The following is a 27335-nucleotide window of genomic DNA, read 5'->3' on the forward strand; positions in this document are numbered from 1 at the left end:
ATTTCCAAAACCCATCATTGGCCCTAAAAAGTCGTTATGATAGCCATCATATCAGTATCGTTAATACCATGTTAATATTGTAATAGTCAATATTGATCGAAAGACAAATTTGTTGTAATTAAGGGCAAAATTAATACAATTAAAAAATAGGAACAAAATTACTAATCTGGGTTCATTTTAAAGGCAAAATGACCCCTTAAGCCAAAAGTAAATACTGTACTAGGATTAGAATGATATAATATATAATTGTTGAAAACATAATATGCTTTTATCTCAAACAAAAAGAAATCACATGATTACTAATTTAACAGGTGGTGACTGATTAATCAATTTTTTCAACATCTTACTCCAAAAAATTTTATTTAGTAACTAGGATAGAAACATGGTCATAGTTCAATGACTAAAATGTAGTTTACCCAAAATATAAAAGATGAACAAATTTCCTGGCGTTCCCCTCATCCCGCAGTCTAGAGCTCAACAAGGCTATTCACATAACCCACAATCCTGCCACTGTATCAATATGAACTTCACCCAATTTTCTAGAGGCCTTCTTCTTCATGTCATAACAATAACACATGCTCCCACCTTACCGAAGGCGATGCAGGCAGACAAAAATCGAGTTGAATTTTCGGTATTTCTTTCCACATCATGGTAGCACTGTGCATCTGCATGGTATTTGAGTGAGCATTAGATAAAAACAATCACAGTATATTTTTATCGTTAAATATATTTAATTATTAAATTGAATAAGTTTTTATTCAATAAACAAAATATAATCAAAACCGTTTTTATTATAATTTGCCATTCATTATAATAAAAACCGTTCAATCATAAAATAATATATCAACCAAAGGGAAAATGTAGCGCATACGATTCTACTAGCCTAACTGCCACATCAGCCTACATGATACAACTCATCAATAAAAATAAACATCAAATTATAAAAAACCAATTCCACCAATAATAGGTTGACACATGTGATGGTAGAAATAAAAATGCCATCCAAATCTGCCAGAAAGTTAACCCCCACTTGATTGATGGAGCCCAAACCAAAGCATATATAAACAAACCCTTCATAACTGCCATTTGAATTGACAAATAAGCAATGGACATTTTCTAAGGAAAATAACATAATGGAAATTCTCTAACGACTTTTTGAACTAAGCATTCATGTATCCACCCATCAGCAAATACACAATTCCTTTCACCTGTTTCAGTTCAATACCATCACTCTATTATCAACCAATCTATTCTAAAGCATTGTTAACAAAATAGGATCCAACTCACCTAACCATGCTTCTTTGATTCTTTTGCATTTGGAAACTCCACATCCTCCTCCTCCTCCTCCTCATCATCACCTCTCTTTCTCTTAAGCTGTGAAGAAGTAGATGGCAGCACCTGAACATCCTCGTCATCTTCAACTTCTTCATCTTCATTGTCTTCTTCTTCTTCATTACCTGGCTCCATCTCGCTTCCTTCAGCAACATGTACTTCAGCTTGCGCCACTGGTTGAACCAGGTAACCTTCACCATAGTCATCATCCTGCCATTCCAATCAACAAATTTTAGTCTTAAAACAATTAGATTAATTTAAAACATCACAAAATCCACCAAATAGATGCCAACATATAACTGCAATTAGCCAACTGAAAAAAACCCTAAACCACGCAAAATATTGTCACCCCAATAGTTTATAGATCAGATGTTAATAATTACAGCAGTAGCAAAAAAATTCAAGAACCAAGCTACCGCAGCAACACAAAATTATGCTCGAATGCCAGTATGTTTTTTTAATGAAAGATAATAAGCTTCTTTAAATAATCCGCAACAAAAAGCTACTCGATCAAAAATGTAAAATGGAAGAATAGAAAAACAAAAGAAGTTAAGACGAACATGAAATTATCAACTAAAAGGTTCCGAAATTATCAATAATTCACTCAGAACACCATAACTAGAAAATATAATAACAGAAACTTCATAAAAAAGTAGCCGTGGACACTATAAAGTGACTTATCAGCTCTAAAACTGTATGAACCAAAAAACAACAAATTAAAATTGTACTTTAGCTGCAATCCATAGCACATTAAGTTTGCCAACCAAGTTGACATTGATCTGTAAATTAACTACTCAGTGAACTAAAACATTATTATCAGAGAACCAGAAGACAAAAATTCCAAATACCATTCAATCTAACCAAAGAAAAATTTATTCAGAAAGAACCTACAACTTTCTTCTGGCAGGGTCACTACAAAAACAGGCACACACACCTAGACAGAACAAGTAAACAAGTTTCTTCTCACGACAAACCCACAATTTCAATAGCCTGAGGATAAAGCAAACACTTTCAAAGGACTTGCTCTCAATTAAAACTTCAAATCAAGTACACATTGAGGTAATTACTTTACTGTCCTCACCATACAAAGACTCACAAGAATGAGAGAATAATAGAAATTGTAATGCGCATTAGCTCTTCCGTAAGAACAACCGACATACATAATTTGTAATATATATATATATAACTAAAAACTTGTACTTTGGAAACACTTGGCTAGCAGAATGGCAAAATCGTTCAAAACATAGCAGCACGCCAGTTATTTCCTTGAGAGAAATCTAAAAAGTCCATATCAATCAAACAATTCACCCAAGTTACAACATAACATAACAAGCAGAAAACGGAAACCAAGACAAATCAAACAAGGTGAAAAATAGAAGAATGAGTGGTTGTATTGTAAGCAATATGAAACCTCACCTCCTCTTCACCCTCTTCTTCATCTTCATATTCCACGTCATCACCAAAACCTATCTCTTCCTCACCGGTCTCACCATTTTCATCATCATCCCCGTCTTCTCCGTGTTCATGCCCATCAATCTCAACTTCTGTGCTTGTCAAACGTCCAGTACTCTCTGGCTCTGCAAAGTCACCTTCATCATTATCTACCTCTTCGTCGTCATCTTCCTCTTCCTCTTCCTCATCATTATCCCCAATATCCTGAACTTCCAAAACATCATCTCCTTCCTCCTCATCATCATCGACTTCCTCACCTGAACCATTCTCATAATCATCGTCCCCATCATCATCTTCAGCTCTCCCTACTTCCTCAATCCGAAACTCATTTCCCTCATGGCTTAACCCATTTACTCTTCCACCTATTTCCGTCTCTTCTTCATCTGCATCACTCTCCTCATCCTCATCCTCATCAACAATCCCTTCCGCACCTTCTCTATGCCCATTACTTTTTCTGTAATGCTGATCATCACCATCAACTTCCCCACTCCCTGGATCATCTTCATCTTCCTCCTCGTCATCAGATTCTGGCCTCTCATTCTCTTCAGCATCCATTTTATCTAAATATTTCAACGATTTAATCAATCCAAAAACCCTAGATCGATAATCCTTAACTCTGGTAACCGGGCACTCATAAAGATCAAGGGATACAAGCTTAAGCTGGGCAAGCGGGGCAAGGTTTTCAATAGATTGAATCCGATTGTTAGACAAGTCAAGTTCTCGGAGCGAGTCAAGGCCAGCTTCAACGAGAAATTTTAGGCCACCGGCGATTCTGTTGTCTGAGAGGATTAACTTCTGGAGATTTCGAAGACGAGGAAACTGTTCTAGAGATGAAACGCCAATATTGGCAATTGAAAGATGTTGAAGATTCTCAAATTTTTCCAACAGGCTCGGTAAGGGGAGGCGACCTTGAACGCACTTAACCACACCGTCAAGTGTCAAGATTCTAGCCGTCGCGTGGTCCGCTTGCCCGTCTAACGCTGTCTCCACCGCTCTCTCCCAGATCTCGTCCATCAAGTACCGCACCGTTTTTATCTCATAAATAAACAGATAATGATTAGAAAGCTTCTTTCTTGCCTAAGGACGTGAATGAGCTCAAAAGGATAGTTAGAAAAGGAAGATACTAAGGTCTGTAATTTCTAGTAAAGAAAATCAAATGAAGGAAACTACAAAATTTGAGATGAACATAAACGAAATCCTAACCCTGGATTTCGAAGATCGAAAATATGCTCTTTTTTAATTTATTCGGACGGTTTAAAACCCTAGAAATTATTGTAGGGATGTAAACCATTGGATTGAGGAAGACACGGATCGTTGACGTGGGTGAAATAAACGGCAGCGATTGAAGGTAAGTGTGTTTGTTTGTTCTCGAGAAGGATGTAGATAGATGAGATAGGATGAGCTGGGGCGCAGGTTTGACAAACGACACGTCACCATTGATGGTAAAATCGGGACTTTTAGAAGAATACCTATCAAGTTCAAACAAATCACGGAAGTGCCACCAGTTTATGAATTGGGATATTTAAGTAGCAAATTTTCGAAGTTTCCATGAAGACGAGAGTACCAGCGATTGAAATAAATTCTTAACTTTACCATCTAAAGAATTTTGAACTGCAATCCCAAACAACAGAGTTTCTCACGATTGTCAAGTGTAAATGATGCAATGCTATCACTGTCTACCGTGAATATTAAAGGTGGATTTATCCATAAGAGCCACAAATATAAAGATCGCAAGGTTACGTTGCCACGGTCATTTTAATCCTGCAAAAGAGTCATGAAAGCATAAGCAGGTGTATAACAGGAATATACGTAACCTTATTAATTACGATGTTCCACAACAATTCAAGGACCGGTTCTAAATTTTCACTCTGAGTCTCCACGCAGATTGTTAACCTTACTTCCATTTTGAGTCCCCGGTCCTTTAACTTCTGCATAACCCGGTGGCAACTTCGGTGGATGCACAATAGGCATGTTTGGTGAAGGACTTGATGTGGGTGGTGAACCTAATGGCCAAGTGATTGTACTCACATTTGAACCCGGAGAGCTTGAGAACTGACTTGGCCTTAGAGAACTGCTAGCACCCTTTGTATCGGTCTTTGGCGCATCTACTTTCTTTTCTAACTCTGCACAGCTTTGTTGCGCCTCATTAATGTCTCCTCCAATGGTAGTCTGGTTTTTATCTCCTACTGTCCTAACACTTGGGGCCCCAAACTGAAGCCAAGGCTGCCTGAACTGTGGTGGCCGGTTCAACATAGCAGCATGGGTTCCAGAAGAATTGCCGTTGTTTTCTGCACCATCTTCGCCTCTAGCTTGAAGGCCAGGTTCTGACACATCATTAGGCTTATTCGGCTTTGAGTCTTGCTGCTTATCTCTATCCAATGTAGAACTCAGATCAACTGGATCAACTCTAGGCACTGAAGTTCTGCCCGTGGCAATTGTAGTTGTGGGAAATGCTTTCTCTGGAGGGACAGCTGGAGTGTAATTAGATGGAAGTAGATCATCCCAGTTCTCTAATAGCTCCTTGTAGACTTTCCGGAGGGTGACCTCTGTAAGACCTGTCACCTTACATATCTTAGCCTGTGTCTTGCGTTTGTCTTCTAATTGGCATGCCAGATATATAGCAGCTGCAGAGATACTAATCGGATTTCGGCGAGTGCAAAAGCATTTATTGATCACAACTTCCCCGATATGAGTTGCCAGCTCCTGGACACATAAGAAGATTTCAATACATCATCCTTCAATGTAAACCAAGAACCATTTCTAAAAGAATTCAAATGCATCACAATGAGATATAGTCATCTATAATGTTAAACCACCACACACAGATACTAATGAATTGTGTAACATAAAAAAGATTTGTAATCTTATTATAAACTTACGTGAGAACCTGTATGTATTAAAAGATGATTTCCCACAAGTCCTATCAATTTTTAAGCAAATTTTTAATTTTTTTCAACATTTATCTGCAAAGAATTATACAACTTCCAATAATTACAATTCAACTTTATTAACTAAAGGTCCAAGTTCTGAGAGGCCTAAAGGCATTTACCCCTCAACTTGTTGAGGTTCGAGCGACAAGGTTGGCATAATTGTGTGTGAATGGGTTTGTATCCCAAAAAGAACCCTAAAGGTCCAAGGAGTGACTATTTAAACAGGAAGGTACCTGTGCAGATTTGTTGAGCTGGAGGAGAGTGCAAAATCTCGGCATATGAACTGATATTGAATTACTGTTGATAGGTTGACTTAATTGTAGAGCTTCTCCCAGGATTTTGATGTACTTACCAATCTCTTTCTGTGGCACATTGGCAGCAATTGAGATTTCCTGTCATTTTACGAAAGCCATTAGAGATGGCTTAGAAAAAAATGGGGGAAACCACATGCAATAGAGATTTCATGTCATTGGTTATGGCCTAACCTAGCAAACCAATATCTATGTTAACACTGTAAGTGCTCACTCTTTACTTTTCCCTTTCAAGGGTCAAACTGCTAAAACGACATTGAAAATAGAACTATAATCATTAAGTTCCAAGATTTTAAAATCTCTCTGGAATTCTATACTTTAAAGTTCTTGGTTTTCTTATGTTCTTCTCCACCATCTCAATTCCCCATAAAATATTCACCTATACACAGTCATCATACCCTCGATTTACCTTAAGGCTTACCCAGTTCTTGTCTCCACCCACCTCTAAACTTATACTCTTCATTCCATCCCAATCAAATTCTCCACAACATCATTCATAAAAGAAACCATGCCGTCACCTCTTCAGCAGACTTTAGTCTCACGTTACACTGAAGAATGATATCTAAGGAACTTTAGCAGTACAAAGACACAAGATATACAATTTTGATCTTTGGTAACATATTAACTTGATTCTGCCATATCACTAAACTATTTTAGCATAAACAAATCAAAATGTAAAACCCCACTTAATCTGTAGAGAAATTACCATAAATAGAAATGAATCAGAAATATAAAGTTACCTGTAGGGTTCGGGGCTCTTGAGCTTCCCTAATGGCCTGAACAAGAGCAGCAGTAGCAAGCGCCTCAACACTTCGGTTCCTCAAACAGGTAGCCGAACAACAATCCCTAAATAACTGGAACGCGTGATCCGATATAACGCAATCTGAAGATACTAAATTTTTTATCCATATTATTATTATTAATATTATTATTATCCTTATTATTATTAATATTATTATTATCATTATTATTATTAATATTATTATTATCATTATTATTATTATTATTATTATTATTATTAATTTATATTAAATATATTAAATACATAATAATAATTACAGACCCATTACATTTGGACCGGCCCAGTTACAAACCAACCAGAACCGGTCCAGAACCAACCAGAAACCCTAAATATTTGGGTTTCCAGTTAGGGTTTCCTAACCTTAATCTAACCACCCGCCTCAGCTCATAGCCGTTGGATCTGGCAAGATCCAGCGGTCCAGATGGCTCCAGAGAGGAACCCTAGGGTTTGATACCCTAGGGCCACGCGGCGCCGCCCCAGCTTCCACGCGGCTGCCGACAGTCTTCTCGCCGCCTCCGCCGCTGCCACGTCCCAACCGAAGACTCCAGAAGATAAAATGGCAGCCGTCCACGCCATGGCTACTCGGTGAGTCACCACTGGTAGTCCGGTGACTCACCGAGAGCCCTTCTTCGGACCGGTCCGACGGCTACAATGGTGGTGGCTATAAAAGCCACCACCCCACCTGCGAAGAAAAAAAAAGAAGAGACAGAAACCAGAAAAAAAAACAGAGAAACGGAGAGAAAGAAAAAAAAACTATACCAACGATCTCAGTCAACATCAACAAAAGAAAAAAAAAAGAAAAGAGAGGAAAGAAGCTTACCCTGTCAACGGAGAACCACAACCGTCGCCGGATCTCACCAAACCCTTCGAAAAGCCGAAGGTATTATTTTAGATTTGCTCCGATTGGGAGCCGTTTAACGTAAAAAGACATCGGAACCGTCATTAGGACGGTCCGATCTACGTTTAGATAAAAGAAAATTTTTTCCGGCCACCGAAGACGGTGGCCGGCGGCGGTGGTTGACGGCGGATGAACGCCGGCTAACGGCTGCCAGCCGGCTGGGCTTCTCTCTGTGTTAGAGAGAAGCGAGAGAAATTTCTCTCTCTCAGAGAAGAGAGAGAGAAGGAAGAAATGAAATGAAATGGCTGGCCCTTCGGGCCAGCCGATTTGGACTTTTATAGTCCTTCCCGAACGACGCCGTTTCGGGAAGGACTATACGCGTAATTTTGAAATAATTAAACCCTGTCCGCAGTCCCTTGTATTTGTAAATTTTACATTTTAGTCACTAAATTGAATTTATAATATTTTTTAATTCAGTCTTCGAATTTTAGTTTCTTTTATTTTAGTCCTTCATATTAAAATAATATATTTAGGATAAATTACAGATTTAATCCCTTAATTTTAATAAATATTTTTTTTATCCCTAGTTCATATTTTTAGTTTATTCTATTATAAAATTTAAATTTTAAATAATTTCATTTTGGTCACTAAATTATTAAATTAGAAAATATTTAAACCCTATAATTTCAATTAATTATTAATTAGGAATTAGATTTAGTTTTATTTTTATTATAATTTAGTTATTTATTTTATATGTTTTCATTTTAATGCTTAAAATATATTGTTTTAGTGATATTTTTATTTTATTATATTGTTAAATATTTTTATATATTCATAAATATACATATAATGAATAGTTTTTTTTAAATATTTATTTTTAATATCGAAGAAAAGGACAGTCTTAATACAACTGGATGTCCTATTCTGATATTTTAAAATTACAAAGTAAAAAAATATTATTTAAATTAATATTTATCAATATCAAAGAAAAGAGCTGTCTTAAGGCACCTAGAAGTTCTTTTCGGATATTTTTAAATAAATAAATATTTTTTATATAATTTTAAAATAATAGGATTATAAATTAAATATATTTTTGAATTTTTAAATTTTAATAATAGAGACAATTTATAATTAAAAAGTACCAATTTTGGGCGTTGTAGGGGTGCTAATCCTTCCCTAAACGTAACCGACCACGAATCCCTTTTTATTATTAAAAAGAACGAATTTTTGGTTATAAAACGCAGATCAGTGCATCTTTTAAATAATGTTTTCTTAAAATTTTTTTTTAAAAGATAATTTTTAGGTATTCGACCTACCTGACCCAAAAGGCCGATGGCGACTCTCAAATTATTTTCAAAATTATTTATTCATATCAATTTCCCCGCCAAAATTTAATATTTCGTGCCCGGACGAAAACCGGTTACGACAGCTTGGCGACTCTGCTGGGGACCGGTCAAACTTTTAAAAGAAAAAAATCAATTATAAATTGTCTCTATTAATTAAAAAATTAAAATTTATATATTTAATTTTTAATTTTTTCTTTTCAAAATTTTTTATATTTACTTATTATTTTTATAATATTTATATGTTTTATTTGCAATTATTTTATATCATTATTTATTTTTTTTTCTGTCAAAGGTTTGAACATTTCTCCTCACACACAACACTTGCATTGCATTACATAAAGCTCTATAATTGAGTTGTCCCTTTTAAGTGGGAGTGAAAGCGACGTCTTCGTGAGAATTTATTCTCCGTGTCAGACCTAGCAAGTAACTTCCGGGGTTCATATGCTCTCTGTCTTCGTGAGAATTTATTCTCCGTGTCAGGCATAGAGAAATGTATCCCCTCGAATTGAACTCGATCCACTTTAGTCTGTGATGGACTAGGATTGAGGGTTAGCAACCCAAGGGGGCACTAACAAAGACAATTCGGGTACCTTTATTCCTAGATCTGAAACCTTGCATATAAAAAACCTTAGAAACTCTTCCGATCAGAAGTCATGCCGAAATTTTGTCCAAAATAGGTGTACACACAGGAGAAATGAATTATGTCTTTCATGTTAATTTATTTATTGTTTAAATTACATGTTTATTTAAATTATTTAAATTTAGAAAAGCATGTTTAAATTAAATAAATGTTATTATTGAATTTTTTATGTAAACTAATTTATTTTCTTTTTTGTGTGTTCTTTATTTTTCTGTTTGCATTGCATCATACAGGATAAAAGACATTGATCCTTGTGTTAATTGTCTCATTGGAAAGCCTTCATCTATGGATAAAAAGTGTTCAAGTCAAGTAATTCTAAACTCAGAAGTAAGACAGTGGGCTGAAGATTTACAAAGACAAGAAGGAGACAGTCTGCAGGATGATTATGTATCTGACTTGGTCAGTTATGCTTCAGTTTCACTAAAAAGAAATGATATGCAAGATTTGCGAAGCATTTGGGAAAGTTGGGATTCAAACAAAAATTTGCAGTTTTATCAGACTTACGGAGACATCCCATATTTGCTCTATGTTGAAGTTGATGATGAATTACTCAGAGCCCTAGTTCAATTCTGGAATCCAGGGTACAATTGCTTCACTTTCAATAAGGAGGACTTGGTCCCTACTATCGAAGAATATACAACTTTGTTACATCTTGAAGGTGCTTTGGAGAATCGAATATATTCAAAGTCAATTAAAACTCAACCCTTTCGAGTTAAATTGGCAAAGATTGCCGGGGTACGAGAAGAATGGGTAGCATCCCGTACAAAACAAAAAGGCGAAAGCGAAGGCATTGCTTGGACCAACATCAGAGAACTTATTCAGAGCCATCCAGATATTAAAGTACGATTCGATTTATTTGCTCTGGGTATATATGGTATGGTCATCTTCCCAAAAGTATTGGGATATATTGAAGCTGCAGTGGTAGACTTGTTTGAACAGTTACCGAAGAAGATTAATCCTGTTTCTGCCATCCTAGCAGAGACCTTCAGATCGTTAAATGCTTGCAGAAGGTTAGGAGGTGGACGATTCTCAGGGTGTACCCAGTTGTTATATGTTTGGATCCGTAGTCATTTCTGGAGGACGGAAAAGGTTTCATACCGACGCTTCAATACGGATTACTCACCATTAAAAGAATTTCTAGAGCAGGAATGGCCTAAAGAAATTAAGAAAGATATGTGGATTAATGCCTTTCGAAATCTGCAAAGCAATGACGTTGTTTGGCGAGCCCCGTGGCAAATACAAAGGGAATTCTTTTACAGGTGTGGTGATTACAACTGGATAATGCTGCTCGGATTATGGGGAGGAATTGGATATGCACCACTGCTGGTTATAAGACAGTATGAAGGTCGTCAATTTGTACCTGTCACTGCTGGACTACAGTCATCTGAGTTCGCATTTCACAGCAAAAATTATAAAAGAAATATCATGGAAGCCGTTACAGCTTGGAAAACAACTTTTTGTATTCGAGCTAAAGCAGCAAAAGAAATGCTAACTCCTGATTATGAAGATTGGAAATCTGTAAGAAAAAACGAAAATATTCCTCTACCAGATCAAAATGAGGATATCTCTATGGAAGATCGCATTAAGGTGGTTCCATCAGAGATTGAAATCTTGAGAGTTGAGTTTGAAGCAGAAAGAGATGGCTGGTCGAAAGAGTTAGAGCAAATGAGACAAGACAAAGCTATGTTGGGGGTTGACATTGATTTTCATTCATCACAATGTGCAATGTTGAGAAAAGATAAAGAAAAAGGTGAGGATGAGTACAGAGCCTTACAGAAAAATTACCAGGAGTTATATAAATCCCGAAAAGCATCAGGACCCAGCCAATCGACGGTACAGATGACCAGAGAATTGAACATTGAGAAAAGACGAGTTGAAGATCTAAAAGGGAAGAATAGCCGTCTACTCAAAAGCCTGGAAAAAGGAAAGCAAAAAATGGAAGATTTCGAGGTTGACAGAAGAGAGTGAATTATAAAACACAAGGCTGAACACCGTGAGATCATGAATGAAATGCAAAGAGAAAGAGATCGAGCCAAAGATTTAGAAGAGATGAAGAATGACATCTTTGTTAAATTTGAAAGCGAGAAAAGTATCATGTTCAAGGGATTTGAATCTGAAATGAACCAGTTGATTGCTGAGCTTGAAGTCAGAGGCCAAAAGATGGAAGAATCCAATGTTGAAAAAGAAAAATGGGAGCTAGAAAGAAAAAATTTCAACACCAGACTTGAGGTAGAGCAGGAGGTGGCTAGCAATTGGATGCAGAGATGCAGAAACAAAGATATTCAAATCCAGAAGCTTAATCAAAGAACGCAAGAAGCACGAACAAAACTGGAAGAGGATCTGGATCAGTCTAGAAACAAAAACTCAGAGTTTAATACTTACATTTTACAACTTGAAGAATCATTGTTTCAAGAAAAGGTTCGTCTAGGACCTAATGATCTCAAGGAAAGTAATGAGGAAAATGCTTCACTGCGAAGACGCATTAGAGATCTTGAAAAAATTCTGCACAATTGCCAAGTCAGAATCACTGAGTTAGAGCAAACTCTTGAAGGAACGAATGAGCAATGGCAAAAGTCAACTGAGTTCTATGTTGAAAGAAGTGAAGAAAGAAGTAATATGGTGTTCGAGGCCATGGTTCAAATGAGCGAGGTTGCCAGATATGTTGGGGAACTAGCTGTTGAAGCCGAAATAATTGAGCATCAAGTTGATCCAGTTTCTAAGTGCGGAAAGAAGGTGTCATGGTTAATGAAATAAATTATAGAGCTTAATAGGAAAGCTATGCCTTATCTGTAGTTATGAAATATTATAAAGAAACTTTTGTATGCCGATGGAAGTTGTTCTATGACAGTTAACTTTTTGGGATCAATGTTTTTACATACATGCATTTTGCATACATTCATCATTCATTTCATAATTTTCACTATGAATTATTTCATTTATTAAGTTAAAATTCATCAATTAAAATTTGAAATAATATTAAAAGATTTTTCAATCGCAGTTACTCTGGCCAAAAGAAAATACTACATCACTACAGTACTAGACAAGCTACTAAGAGAATTATGGAGGATAAAATACAGCGTATTGAGGAACAGCATCATAAAGAACAAGAAGAAATGAGAATGAAGTTGGAAAAAATTGAAGCCAGTATTGCAAATTCACAAGACAGTATGATGAAGAAGATAGAGGACATGTTTAAAAGGCAGGCTATCAGTGGAAAAATGCATGAAAATCCTGTATCTTTCGACCAAGAACCCATATATCCTCTAGGTTTTTCACCAGAACCAATTTATCTCTGGTACTACCCCTATACAAATCAATGCTCGTACATCTGCATTACAAGAAGCTAAACCACATGAAGATCAACAAGTGGATCCCGCATCTTCAAGCAAAAATCCGCTTATATCAGATGTGAAAGTAGGGGATCTTAATAATGATCAGTTGATCCCAGATTTGAATGAGCTAAATGAGAAACAAAAAGTAAATGAAGAACTGACCAGACAAATCAAGAGCTTAGAAGAGCGAATGAAATCCGTGGAAATAACTGAATCATTCTATGGATTTAATGCTAGTGAGTTGAGTTTGGTTCCAGACCTAATCCTCCCTATCAAGTTCAAAGCTCCCGAATTTGATAAATATAACGGTACTACATGCCCTTCATCCCACATTACTATGTTTTGTCGAAGAATGGCAGGATATGTGAAGGACGAAAAATTGTTAATTCACTGCTTCCAGGATAGTTTGACAGGACCGGCTTTAAAATGGTATACTCAATTGACCAAAGCCAACATTAGATCCTGGAAAGATTTGGCTAAAGCATTTTTAGAGCAGTACCGCCATGTGACAGACATGGTCCCTGATAGATGGACTCTTCAAAACTTGGAGAAAAAGAATAATGAAACATTCAGACAGTATGCTCAGAGATGGCGTGACACTGCGGCCCAAGTTCAACCACCTTTGTCAGAAAAAGAGGCCACAGTTATGTTTGTCCATACATTGAAGGCTCCTTATTTAAACCATCTAATGGGGAATGCAACCAGAAATTTTGCAGATTTGGTCATTTCTGGAGAATTAATTGAAAATGTCTTGAAAAGTGGCAAGATTGAATCAAATGATGGGTCTAGTTCCAAAAGACCTACGTACCGGAAAAAGGAGAATGAAGTCAACAATACAAATTCTTACAGCAAGGATTCATCGAAAAGTGTTACAATAACCCAGCCAAGGGTTAAGAAAGAGGAAACAAACACTAATCGAGCAGAGTCCAGAGGATCTCGAAAGGAAATGAAAGGTTGTCTTTTACACCTTTACCAGTACCATATGCAGAGATCTATGATTCGCTGTTAAAAGCAGATGTTATAAGGCCCTATCCTTTGGTTCCCATGCAACCACCATTCCCTCCTTGGTATGATACAAAGGCACACTGTGTTTACCATGAAGGAATTACAGGACATTCTATTGAAAACTGTCTAGCATTCAAAAGGGTGGTTCAAAATTTGATCAACACTGGGAAGTTGGAATTCAATACACCATCCGTATCAAGTCATCCATTGCCAAATCATGGAGATAAAAACGTGAATGCAATTCAGGAAGAGAACAGAAAGAAAGCAAAGACTGACATTTCTGAAATTAAATCTCCTTTTGTTTGGGTATTCCAACAACTCTCTGTAGCCGGTATAATTCCACAACAATTCAGGCCAAAGCCGAATGAAGGCAAGAATTATTGTGAATATCATCAGGAGCAAGGGCATAAAATTCAATTATGTCTTGAGTTTAGGGATTTGGTGCAAAAATTGATGAACAACAGAGAAATAGAATTCTTTGAAGAAGAACCCGGGAAAAAAGAAGATGATGTTTGCTCATCAGAGGATTCTAAACCAAATCAAAGAATAAATGATCCTGTGATCATTAATGTGAAATCATCCACGGTGATTCCGGCATCAATAAGGCCAAAAGTAGTTATTACCACTCCTCTACCATTTCCATACAAAGATACCCGCAGGGTACCTTGGAATTATACTACCAATGTTTCAATGGTAGGAGGATCTGATTCTCTAGATAAAACAGAAGAGAAAATACAGAATTTGAGTACTACATCGACGTCTGAAGCAGTGGGCGAGGTCGGTTTCTTTACAAGAAGTGGGAGATGTTATTCTCCCGAAACATCCAATGCTTCAGAACAAGTGAAAGCAAAAGGAAAAGCCATGGCAATACCTCAGAAGGTATTTGAAGATGAATCCCTTCCAGCATTCAATGAGCCTGTGACAGAAAAACAAGCTCAAGAATTTTTGAAATTCTTGAAACATAGTGAGTATAGTGTGGTTGAACAACTACACAAACAACAAGCGAGAATTTCTATTCTTGATCTATTGATGAATTCAGAAGCGCATAGGAATGCTTTGATGAAAATTCTCAATCAGACATTTATCCCCGAAGATATATCCCTCAATAAACTTGACAGAATTGTGGGACATATAGCCGCTGACAATTACATAACGTTCACAGATGATGAAATACCAGAAGGCGGAATGGGGTCAGTAAGAGCTTTGAACATCACGACACACTGTCATGGTCATGTATTGCCAGGAGTATTGATTGACAATGGATCTGCTCTCAACTTGATGCCTCTAGTTACACTTCAAAGAATGCCTCTGGATCAATCACACATGAAGAGTTATCAGAATGTGGTACGAGCATTTGATGGTACTCAAAAAGAAGTGCTTGGGAAAATGGAAATACCGTTGTTAATTGGCCCAGTCGTGTACAATATTGATTTTGTGGTGATGGACATCCACCCCACATATAATTGTCTCTTAGGGAGGCCATGGATTCACTCAGCAGGAGCCGTTCCTTCTTCATTACATCAGAAATTGAAATTTGTTGTTGATGGACAACTAATATGCGTCAATGCTGAAGAAGAAATCATTGCGTCTGTAACAAGCGATGTTCCATATATCGACACCAATGATAAGGCTCTTGAATGCTCTTTTCGAGCTCTTGAATTTGTAAATGCAACCTTTGTTGCAGAAGGAAGGAAAATTCCATATCCCAGATTGTCTGATTGTACCAAGATGACGGTACAACAAACTTTAGGCATCGGAGCTAAAGCTGGAAGAGGTCTAGGAAAGAATCTTCAAGGGATTTCAGTTCCTATCAGTATAAAAATGAAAAAAGACCGTTTTGGACTGGGATTTAAGCCTAATCTTCAGCAAAAGAACAAAGAGATGAAAAGAAGATGTGAAGACAGAAAGACAAAATTGAAAGGGGGAGAAATCTTTTGGAAACACATGTCTTTCCCACAATTGAAGACAACATTCAGATCAGGGGGAACAATTAATGTGGAACAGCAGCTTGTTGAAGCCTTTAAAGAAGAAAAGTTGACGAAAGATCAAGACATAGTTGAAGAAGCTATGAATGGATTATTTATCAACATGATCATGAATGACAACAAGACTGGCAAGTACTGGGATAAGATTCGCCCATGTTTTCCTGGAGAAACACTCACCAATTGGACCGCTGAAGATCTTCCTATAGTTTTTAATATTAATGCAGAGTAATATTCAAAACTAATCTTTATGTTTAGCTCAAAAATATGAAAACTTTTTGTTATCTTGTAAAAGAAATTATGTTAAATATAAGAAATTTTCTTTAAAATTTTCAGATGGCAATCATTCTTTACATTTTCTTACATTTTTACATTTATTTATTTTCATAAATTTACTATATTCTTTCGGAAATGTTCCGACTTAAATTTGCAGGTGTCACCGTGTTAATAGCATGTTTATTCCTAGATTTAATCCAGTGATAAATTTAGAGCAGCCTATATGTCTGGAAGAAATCAATGGTTGTGAAGATGAACTGGAATGTGATATTCCTACTGAACTATTAAGATTGGTAGAAAAAGAAGACAAACAAATTCTACCCCACAAGGAAAGGGTTGAGACTGTGAATTTGGGAACAGATGAAGACAGAAAAGAGGTGAAAATTGGTACTACTCTGACAATCCAGATAAAGCAAGAATTGATAAATCTCCTTCAAGAGTTCAAAGATATATTTGCCTGGTCTTATCAAGATATGCCCGGTTTGAGCACAGATATAGTGATACATAAGCTTCCAATCAATCCAGAATATAAACCAGTCCAACAAAAGCTCAGAAGAATGAGGCCAGAAATGTTGTTGCAAATCAAAGAAGAAGTGATGAAACAAATCAATGCAGGTTTCCTACAGGCATCTAAATACCCAGAATGGGTAGCCAACATTGTTCCCGTACCTAAGAAAAATGGAAAAGTTCGAATGTGCGTGGATTACAGAGATCTCAACAAAGCTAGTCCGAAAGATAGTTTTCCATTACCCCACATAGACACATTGGTGGACAATACTGCAGGGCATGCATGGTTTTCATTTATGGATGGCTTTTCAGGATATAATCAGATAAAAATGAATCCTGAAGACATGGAGAAAACAACATTTATAACCATGTGGGGCACATTCTGTTATAAAGTGATGCCATTTGGATTGAAAAATGCAGGAGCAACATATCAAAGAGCCATGGTAACTTTGTTTCATGACATGATGCACAAAGAGATTGAAGTATATGTAGATGACATGATTGCCAAATCCCGAACTGAAGAAGAACATATTCAAAATTTGAGGAAGCTTTTCCAGAGATTGAGGAAGTATCAATTAAAGCTCAACCCTGCTAAATGCACTTTTGGGGTAACTTCTGGGAAACTTTTGGGATTTGTGGTCAGTAAAAAAGGAATCGAGATTGATCCAGATAAAGTCAAAGCAATTCAAGATCTTCCACCACCCAATACAAAAAAAGAAGTTCGAGGCTTTTTGGGAAGATTAAATTATATATCTCGGTTCATTTCTCAATTGACTGACAAATGTGATCCAGTGTTCAAATTACTTCGAAAGAACAATCCTGAAGTCTGGAATGAAGAATGTCAAGAAACCTTTGATATTATTAAGAAATATTTATCCAATGCCCCAATTTTAGTATCACCAATGCCTGATAGACCATTAATTCTCTACTTGACGGTCTTCGAAAATTCGATGGGATGTGTACTAGGACAGCATGATGAATCAGGAAGGAAAGAAAAAGCTATTTATTATCTGAGCAAGAAATTTACTGATTGTGAAGTTCGATATCCACCAATACAAAAATTATGTTGTGCTTTGGTGTGGACTACTCGAAGACTCAGACAATATATGTTATACCATACTACTTGGTTGATATCAAAACTTGATCCTTTGAAATTCTTAATGGAATCACCAGCTTTGACATGCAGAATGGCTAGATGGCAGATGTTATTATCTGAGTTTGATATTGTATATGTCAACCAAAAAGCAATAAAAGGAAGTGTCATAGCTGATTTTTTAGCCAGTCGTGTCTCAAATGATTATCAGCCTTTGAATTTTAATTTTCCCGATGAAGATCTGTTATGCATATCCATGAATGAAGAAGTCAAAACAAATGATGCATTTGCAACTTGGAAGCTTTATTTTGACGGAGCATCTAATGCTTTGGGACGAGGAATCGGGGCAGTGTTAATTTCTCCAGAAAATATTTATTATCCCTTTACAAGCAGACTGGAGTTCTTTTGCACCAATAACATGGCGGAATACGAAGCTTGTGTCATGGGATTGAAAGCAGCTATAGAAAGAAAAATCAAATTTCTCAAGATATATGGAGATTCATCTTTGGTGGTGTATCAATTGCGAGGAGAATGGGAAACAAAAGATCCCAAATTGTTGGAATACCGAAATTTTACCCTCGAATTAGTGAAAGAATTTGAGAAAGTTACATTCAATTATCTCCCTCGGGAAGAAAATCAAATGGCAGATGCTTTGGCTACATTAGCTGCTATGTTTCAGGCAACTAAGAAGGTTGATATGATGCCAATCAAAATGCAAGTATATGAAATTCCTGCACATTGTTATAGTGTGGAAGAAGAGGTAGATGGTAAACCATGGTATCATGATATCCTGCAATATATCAAAAATCAAAGTTATCCACCAAATGCATCGGAAATTGATAAAAGAACTTTGAGAAGAATGGCTGCTGGATATTTTCTGGATGAAGAGATTATGTATAGAAGAAGCAGTGATCAAATGCTATTGAGATGTTTAAATACTAGCGAAGCTCGAAACGTCATTGAAGAAGTACACAGTGGAATATGTGGAACACATGCAAATGGTCTTTCCATGTCCAGAAAAATAATGAGATATGGATACTATTGGGCTACTATGTACACAGATTGCATTGATTATGCGAGGAAATGTCATAAATGCTAGATATATGCAGACAAGATTCATGTACCCCCATCTCCTTTACATGTAATGACAACACCCTGGCCGTTTTCTATGTGGGGAATAGATGTCATTGGGGCAATCACACCAAAAGCATCGAATGGACATTGTTTCATCCTTGTGGCAATTGATTATTTTACCAAATGGGTTGAAGCTGCTTCATATACCAATATTAAGAGGTCCACAGTCTGCAAGTTCATAAAGAAAGAAATAATTTGCCGCTATGGTTTACCAGAAAGGATCATTACAGATAATGCTCTGAACCTGAACAACAAAATGATGACCGAACTTTGTGCACAGTTTAAGATCAAACATGCAAATTCAGTGGCATATCGTCCAAAGATGAATGGGGCAGTTGAAGCAGCAAATAAGAACATCAAGAGAATCATTACAAAGACTACTGAAACTTACAAAGATTGGCACGAGAAGTTACCTTTTGCTCTATATGCATACCGAACTACTGTTCGAACATCTACTGGGGCAACGCCTTTTTCTTTAGTCTACGGGATGGAAGCAGTCTTACCAATTGAAGTTGAGATTCCATCGCTTCGAATATTGAGAGAAACAAAATTGGATGAATCTAAATGGATCCAAGCTAGAGTTGATCAATTGAACCTTATTGAGGAGAAAAGATTGAAAGCTATTTGCCATGGACAGATGTATCAGAAACGGATGATAAAGTCTCATGACAAAAAAGTACATCCAAGAGAATTCCAAGAGGGTGATCTAGTATTGAAAAAGATCTTGCCTATACATAAAGATTTCCGTGGGAAATGGATGCCTAATTGGGAAGGACCATACGTTGTAAAAAAGGCTTTTTCCGGAGGAGCATTGATCTTGGCAGAAATGGATGGAAAAATTCTGAAAAATCCAATAAACTCGGATTCTGTCAAGAAATATTATGCTTGAAGAGAGAAAAAAAAAAAGAAAAAAAAAAGAAAAAAAAAGAAAAAAAAGAAAGGGGGTCAAGATGAAAACCCGCAAAGGGCATCTTGTAACCAAAGGAAGGATTTGAGTTGAAAACCTGAAAAGGCGGCTCAAATGCAGGTTGATATTAGGCATCCGGCAATTGAATTCTCTTAAGATTTTGACAGTTTGAGATCTTCCAGACAAAAGCTTACATCATTACTCTAAATTGTGTCAACTTGATTAATTTAGAAATACTTATGCTTATAATTTGTTGAGACATTTGAATTTTTATTCTTATGCTTGTCATAACTTTGAATACAATTATATCTATTTCAAGTTCAAATTATTTGAGATTCAATTTATTTTTGGAAATTCAATTTATTCTTTTCTATTGAATTAACATAATTTTGAAATAATTTAAAGATTTCTGAATATCACTTTATGTTAATACTTTTAAATACATGGAATACAAAGTAAGCAAATTATCACTAGCTTAAAGCCATGAACATCAAGATTATTACACGGGATTCTACCGACAACAAGGTCGAATCCGCCAAATCTACTCATCAATTGCTCCAACCGATCACCCTTCAGTTCTTACACATCTGTTTTCAAAGATATACTAAAACAGTAGGAGATGATCTTTGCAGTACTGATTCCAGCAAAAAGAAACAAGACATTGATATCACTAGGAGACATGTTTCTATACAGATCCTTGTATATGGTTTTTAAGGAAACCTAGAAGCATTTCCACCTTATCAGGTTCAAGTGGAGTAACCTTATTCCTTCCAACCCATACTAGATTCCATTTTCAGCACTCATCAAGAACATATTTTTGAACACTCGAAGGTGACTCATTGTCATAAGCTTCAAGAGCCTTACAGATCCTTTCTGTCAATTTGGCACTTCATGTACATGTTTATAAACAGTTCAACTTTGTTCTTGGATCCCATGAAGGCCATCACTTCTTTGTCAATGGAAAAGCATCAGCACATGGAGGAAGCAGAATAAGAGGAAATCTGTTCTCAATTGGCAGAATTATGAATATAGCCCTTTTCAGTGTAATAGCATGGAAATGCTTCGAATCTACAAATTTTGGCTCTACATCGAATGAGCATGGTGATATCCTATTCCAAACATTAACTGGAACAAATGAATATGCCAATAGCATCTTCTGGAAGTGTTCTTTGAGTTATCTGATCTGGTTGGACAGAACATAGCATCTTCTGGAAGTGTTCTTTGAGTTATCTGATTGGACAGAATCAAGCATTGAATTTAGAATATGAATTTGCCAATAGCATCTTCTGGAAGTGTTCTTTGAGTTATCTGATCTGGTTGGACAGAACATAGCATCTTCTGGAAGTGTTCTTTGAGTTATCTGATTGGACAAAATCAAGCATTGAATTTAGAATATGAATTTGCCAATAGCATCTTCTGGAAGTGTTCTTTGAGTTATTTGATCCGAAGAAGTGCATCAGCAGCCTTAGTCATTTGAGCAGCACATATAAAATTTGCCAATTCTGCAATTGATGAATTTGGACCACACATCTCTACATGGCTATTGAAGTTTCAGCCTTTGAGAATCCCATTTTTGTCAAGTATAACAGTTTATTCTCCTCATCAGAATCAGAATTCAAGATTTCTCGGTATTAAAAGAACTATTGATATCTGTGAAATCATCTTGAAAGGTCACTTCATAATCAGATGAGTTGTTATCAGAATCAACATGTTGCCTGAATGCAAGCTTTTCAAAAGTTTATACTATTGAATTTTATTCTCAAGAGGTTTTGTGACATTATATCTACATCTACATTTGTCAAAAATGATAGATTCTTTGATTTGAAGAAGACAGATATATTGGGTTTTTATAATTGAAGAAATACTCAATTCACCAGTCTGAAATCAAACAACTTAATATTCATGCATCATATTTAGGTGTTTACAAAAATAGGTGCATTTTCATTCATTTTCATCTATGTTGAATTTTTAACAGAAATTTCAAAGATTTTAGCAAAGATTTGAATCCATCATTTGATGGAACAGCTTTTCCAGAGAAGGTTCATAATGAGAAGAACTCATCTGAAGAAGGAAGAAGAAGTTCATAATGAGAAGAATTTGTTCAACCTTTTACTTGAATCCGTCATTTGATGGATCAGCTTTTTTCAGAGAAAGTTCATAATGAGAAGAACTCATCTGAAGAAAGAAGAAGAAGTTCATAATGAGAAGAACTTGTTCAACTTTTTGTTTAAATTCATCATTTGATGGATCAACATTGCCAGAGAAGGTTCATAATGAGAAGAACTCATCTGAAGAAGGAAGAAGAAGTTCATAATGAGAAGAATTTGTTCAACCTTTTACCTGAATCCATCATTTGGTGGATCATCTTTTCCAGAGAAGGTTCATAATGAGAAGAACTCATCTGAAGAAGGAAGAAGAAGTTCATAATGAGAAGAATTTGTTCAACCTTTTACCTGAATCCGTCATTTGATGGATCAGCTTTTTTCAGAGAAAGTTCATAATGAGAAGAACTCATCTGAAGAAAGAAGAAGAAGTTCATAATGAGAAGAACTTGTTCAACTTTTTGTTTAAATTCATCATTTGATGGATCAACATCTTTTCCAGAGAAGGTTCATAATGAGAAGAAATCATCTGAAGAAGGAAGAAGAAGTTCATAATGAGAAGAATTTGTTCAACCTTTTACCTGAATCCATCATTTGGTGGATCATCTTTTCCAGAGAAAGTTCATAATGAGAAGAACTCATCTGAAGAAGGAAGAAGTTCATAATGAGAAGAATTTGTTCAACCTTTTACCTGAATTCATCATTTGATGGATCAACATTGCCAGGTAAAGTTCATAATGAGAAGAACTCATCTGAAGAAGGAAGAGAAAGGTCATAATGAGAAGAACTCATCAAGAGCTTATTCAACCTTTTGGATGACTCTATCACAAAAAGAAGGTCATCATCATCCCCAGCAGAAAGTTCATAATAAGAAGAATTTATTTGGAGAAAAAGAAGAATTTATTCAATATCTCCATAATGATCAAAGTAAAGTCAAATGGATAAAAAATTTTATTATCTTTTCATCTTTGCCCTATTCTTGTTAACACAAGAATGAGCAAAGAGGGGCAGCTGAAGATACTAAATTTTTTATCCATATTATTATTATTAATATTATTATTATCCTTATTATTATATATTATTATCATTATTATTAATATATTATTATTATCATTATTATTATTATTATTATTATTATTATTTATTATTTATTAATTTATATTAAATATATTAAATACATAATAATAATTACAGACCCATTACATTTGGACCGGCCCAGTTACAAACCAACCAGAACCGGTCCAGAACCAACCAGAAACCCTAAATATTTGGGTTTCCAGTTAGGGTTTCCTAACCCTAATCTAACCAGCCGCCTCAGCTCATAGCCGTTGGATCTGGCAAGATCCAGCGGTCCAGATGGCTCCAGAGAGGAACCCTAGGGTTTGATACCCTAGGGCCACGCGGCGCCGCCCCAGCTTCCACGCGGCTGCCGACAGTCTTCTCGCCGCCTCCGCCGCTGCCACGTCCCAACCGAAGACTCCAGAAGATAAAATGACAGCCGTCCACGCCATGGCTACTCGGTGAGTCACCACTGGTAGTCCGGTGACTCACCGAGAGCCCTTCTTCGGACCGGTCCGACGGCTACAATGGTGGTGGCTATAAAAGCCACCACCCCACCTGCGAAGAAAAAAAAAGAAGAGACAGAAACCAGAAAAAAAAAACAGAGAAACGGAGAGAAAGAAAAAAAAACTATACCAACGATCTCAGTCAACATCAACAAAAGAAAAAAAAAAGAAAAGAGAGGAAAGAAGCTTACCCTGTCAACGGAGAACCACAACCGTCGCCGGATCTCACCAAACCCTTCGAAAAGCCGAAGGTATTATTTTAGATTTGCTCCGATTGGGAGCCGTTTAACGGAAAAAGACATCGGAACCGTCATTAGGACGGTCCGATCTACGTTTAGATAAAAGAAAATTTTTTCCGGCCACCGAAGACGGTGGCCGGCGGCGGTGGTTGACGGCGGATGAACGCCGGCTAACGGCTGCCAGCCGGCTGGGCTTCTCTCTGTGTTAGAGAGAAGCGAGAGAAATTTCTCTCTCTCAGAGAAGAGAGAGAGAAGGAAGAAAAGAAATGAAATGGCTGGCCCTTCGGGCCAGCCGATTTGGACTTTTATAGTCCTTCCCGAACGACGCCGTTTCGGGAAGGACTATACGCGTAATTTTGAAATAATTAAACCCTGTCCGCAGTCCCTTGTATTTGTAAATTTTACATTTTAGTCACTAAATTGAATTTATAATATTTTTTAATTCAGTCTTCGAATTTTAGTTTCTTTTATTTTAGTCCTTCATATTAAAATAATATATTTAGGATAAATTACAGATTTAATCCCTTAATTTTAATAAATATTTTTTTTATCCCTAGTTCATATTTTTAGTTTATTCTATTATAAAATTTAAATTTTAAATAATTTCATTTTGGTCACTAAATTATTAAATTAGAAAATATTTAAACCCTATAATTTCAATTAATTATTAATTAGGAATTAGATTTAGTTTTATTTTTATTATAATTTAGTTATTTATTTTATATGTTTTCATTTTAATGCTTAAAATATATTGTTTTAGTGATATTTTTATTTTATTATATTGTTAAATATTTTTATATATTCATAAATATACATATAATGAATAGTTTTTTTAAATATTTATTTTTAATATCGAAGAAAAGGACAGTCTTAATACAACTGGATGTCTTATTCTGATATTTTAAAATTACAAAGTAAAAAAATATTATTTAAATTAATATTTATCAATATCAAAGAAAAGAGCTGTCTTAAGGCACCTAGAAGTTCTTTTCGGATATTTTAAATAAATAAATATTTTTTATATAATTTTAAAATAATAGGATTATAAATTAAATATATTTTTGAATTTTTAAATTTTAATAATAGAGACAATTTATAATTAAAAAGTACCAATTTTGGGCGTTGTAGGGGTGCTAATCCTTCCCTAAACGTAACCGACCACGAATCCCTTTTTATTATTAAAAAGAACGAATTTTTGGTTATAAAACGCAGATCAGTGCATCTTTTAAATAATGTTTTCTTAAAAAAATTTTTAAAAGATAATTTTTAGGTATTCGACCTACCTGACCCAAAAGGCCGATGGCGACTCTCAAATTATTTTCAAAATTATTTATTCATATCAATTTCCCCGCCAAAATTTAATATTTCGTTCCCGGACGAAAACCGATTACGACACAATCCAACCCTAAAATAGACGCCACGTCAATAATCTGCATATAAGCCCTCAAATTATCCACCACAACCGTCGGAGACGACGTTTCCGGAGGCGCTGAAGACGAAGAAAGTTCAAGAATCCGCTCGAGCTCCGCTAGGTGGCCGGAAAAGGATAGAGAAGACCGGAGGAAGAGTGGACTGGGCTCCAGGGACCATGTGGAAAAAGCAGTGATAAAGCCCGTAGGCTCAAACGGGTCGTCTTCGTGGATTCGGTAGGCGGAAGCGGGAGCGGGGATGGGGATGTCGGAGGTCACGAGGCAGAGAGGGGTATCTTGAGCTCGCATGTGAAAGAGGTGATGGTTTTGGGATTGGCGCTCTTCGACGACACGTCCGCACGAGGTGCACTCTGTTATGGACCGGCCGGTTGTCGTAGTGGCGCACCGACCTTGCGCCGCCGAGCAATACGGACACTTCATCGGTTATTATTTATTACTCTCTATTACTACCGCGAGGAAGAACGGGGGTGTGGATTCATTTAACTACCAAAGAATTCCGCTCTTGTTTTTTTTTTTTTTTTTGAATTTTTATTGTGTTATTTTCACCATACATCCCTAAACTATACCAATATTTTACATTAGCTCTTTGACTTTAAACAATTCTAAATTAGTTCTTAATCTATATCGCTTCAGACACATCCTTGTGTTAGTTTAGTGAAATATTTAAGCATCAAGTCCGAGTAGCTCACACCCTGATTTCAATGTTATATTTTAAACATTTTACTTCATATTATTTATTTTTAGACACTCAATATTTAATTATATTTTTTTGTTACACTCGTATTTTAGCATCCTACTCAATTCAACATATTTTTCATGTATATTATTATTATTAAACTTTCAGTGTGAAATAGAAATAAAGAATTTGTTTTAGATATTGGATTAGTCGAATTCTTTTGATTTTATCATTATTCCTCATCAAACATCAACCATTATTATTTTTATTTTAAAATGAATATATTCAAGGGGAATCTGATTTATCTCATAATCTCTTGAATTTATCTTTGTTTCTTTGTCGAAAGTCAATAATTATTAGATGACCAAGGAGAATCTTTATTGCCCTAAATATTAAATAAATTAGAATCTTTTGAATTACTCCTAAATCGCATTTTGTTTTCTTTTCCTTAACATGTTATTTTATTCCTTTAACATTATTATTTAGGTTTTAGAGAAGTAGTTAGAGAATTCGGTGCTCGATATTAAGATTAGAGAATATTAGGTAGTAGTGTCTGGAACGATTATTGAATATATTTAATTTGCTTAATATTTTCGATATTAAGATCACTGTGAATATATTTAATTTGCTTATAATCATGAGATTCTTCTGATTTTGAGAAATAGTTAGATCTTATAGAATCTAGGAGTATTTAAAGAGTTGTGAATTTTGACTTTTTAAGTATAATTCATGAAAATTGAGATGTCTTCTTGAGAGTGGCTAAATTTTCAATATTTTCTTGGATGTAGGGAAACACATGAGATTGTCCATGAAAGACTTCTCTTTCAAAATTTTCTGATATAGATTAACATTTAAATTCTCAAAATACTCGAGTTTAATTTTAATCCTCTTAGTTGTCAGAGAATCTGAGACTATTCTTGAGAACTTAAGAATTTCATATTAATATAAAATTACACTAACAATATACATGAATAGAGACAAATATTTGTAATCAAGTAAACATCATTTTTACAAGTATTGTAGGGGTGCTAATACTTTTTCACGTGTAACCATAATGTTGAGTCACTCGAATGGATGAAATAGCCCAGAAGAAGGTGAATTGGTAAATAAAAGTTTTGATGGAAGCTTTAAGAGAAAATATAAAAATTGAACACAAAAATTTAGAGTGGTTCAACTTTATAAACTAAAGTCTACATTCACTACCTTAGCTATCCACACTAAGGATTTTCACAAATTCACTAATTTGTAGCTACTTTTCAGGATAAAGTGCAACCTTACAACTTTTTCAAGAATTATACCCTAAATTCTTGAGATACTCTCTCAAAGAGAAAATTACAAATTACAAACTTATAAAAACCTCACAAGGAATGTGTTTGCACAATTCAAGAACAAATAAGAACACTTGAGAAAATGAAAACAAATGAGTACAAAAATGT

The 27335-nt window shown here is 35.7% G+C and overlaps 2 protein-coding genes across 3 annotated transcripts; both read right to left on the reverse strand.

Annotated features, from left to right (window-relative positions):
• Positions 1–397: 397 nt before the first annotated feature.
• Positions 398–4078, reverse strand: LOC120196479 (acidic leucine-rich nuclear phosphoprotein 32-related protein-like). 2 transcript variants are annotated; one of them, XM_039198283.1, is made up of 3 exons: positions 2752–4078; positions 1288–1542; positions 398–665 (listed from the first exon to the last, which is right to left on the reverse strand). In XM_039198283.1, the coding sequence occupies exons 1-2, from the start codon at positions 3796–3798 to the stop codon at positions 1288–1290; spliced, it is 1302 nt and encodes a 433-aa protein (XP_039054214.1). In that variant the 5' UTR covers positions 3799–4078; the 3' UTR covers positions 398–665. The 2 variants fall into 2 exon arrangements, with proteins under 2 accessions (XP_039054214.1, XP_039054213.1); XM_039198282.1 differs by having other exon boundaries at positions 2749–4078.
• A 383-nt stretch (positions 4079–4461) lies between these two features.
• On the reverse strand, positions 4462–25701 carry LOC120196476 (plant-specific TFIIB-related protein 1-like). The gene is made up of 4 exons (XM_039198281.1): positions 25193–25701; positions 6766–6908; positions 5948–6106; positions 4462–5487 (listed from the first exon to the last, which is right to left on the reverse strand). Exons 1-4 carry the CDS (start codon positions 25641–25643, stop codon positions 4648–4650), a joined length of 1593 nt encoding a protein of 530 aa, XP_039054212.1. The 5' UTR covers positions 25644–25701; the 3' UTR covers positions 4462–4647.
• Between the last annotated feature and the right edge of the window lie 1634 nt (positions 25702–27335).

The sequence above is a fragment of the Hibiscus syriacus genome, unplaced genomic scaffold, assembly GCF_006381635.1.
Source record: "Hibiscus syriacus cultivar Baekdansim isolate YM2019G1 unplaced genomic scaffold, ASM638163v2 tig00117034_pilon, whole genome shotgun sequence".
NCBI classification, from domain to species: Eukaryota; Viridiplantae; Streptophyta; class Magnoliopsida; order Malvales; family Malvaceae; genus Hibiscus; species Hibiscus syriacus.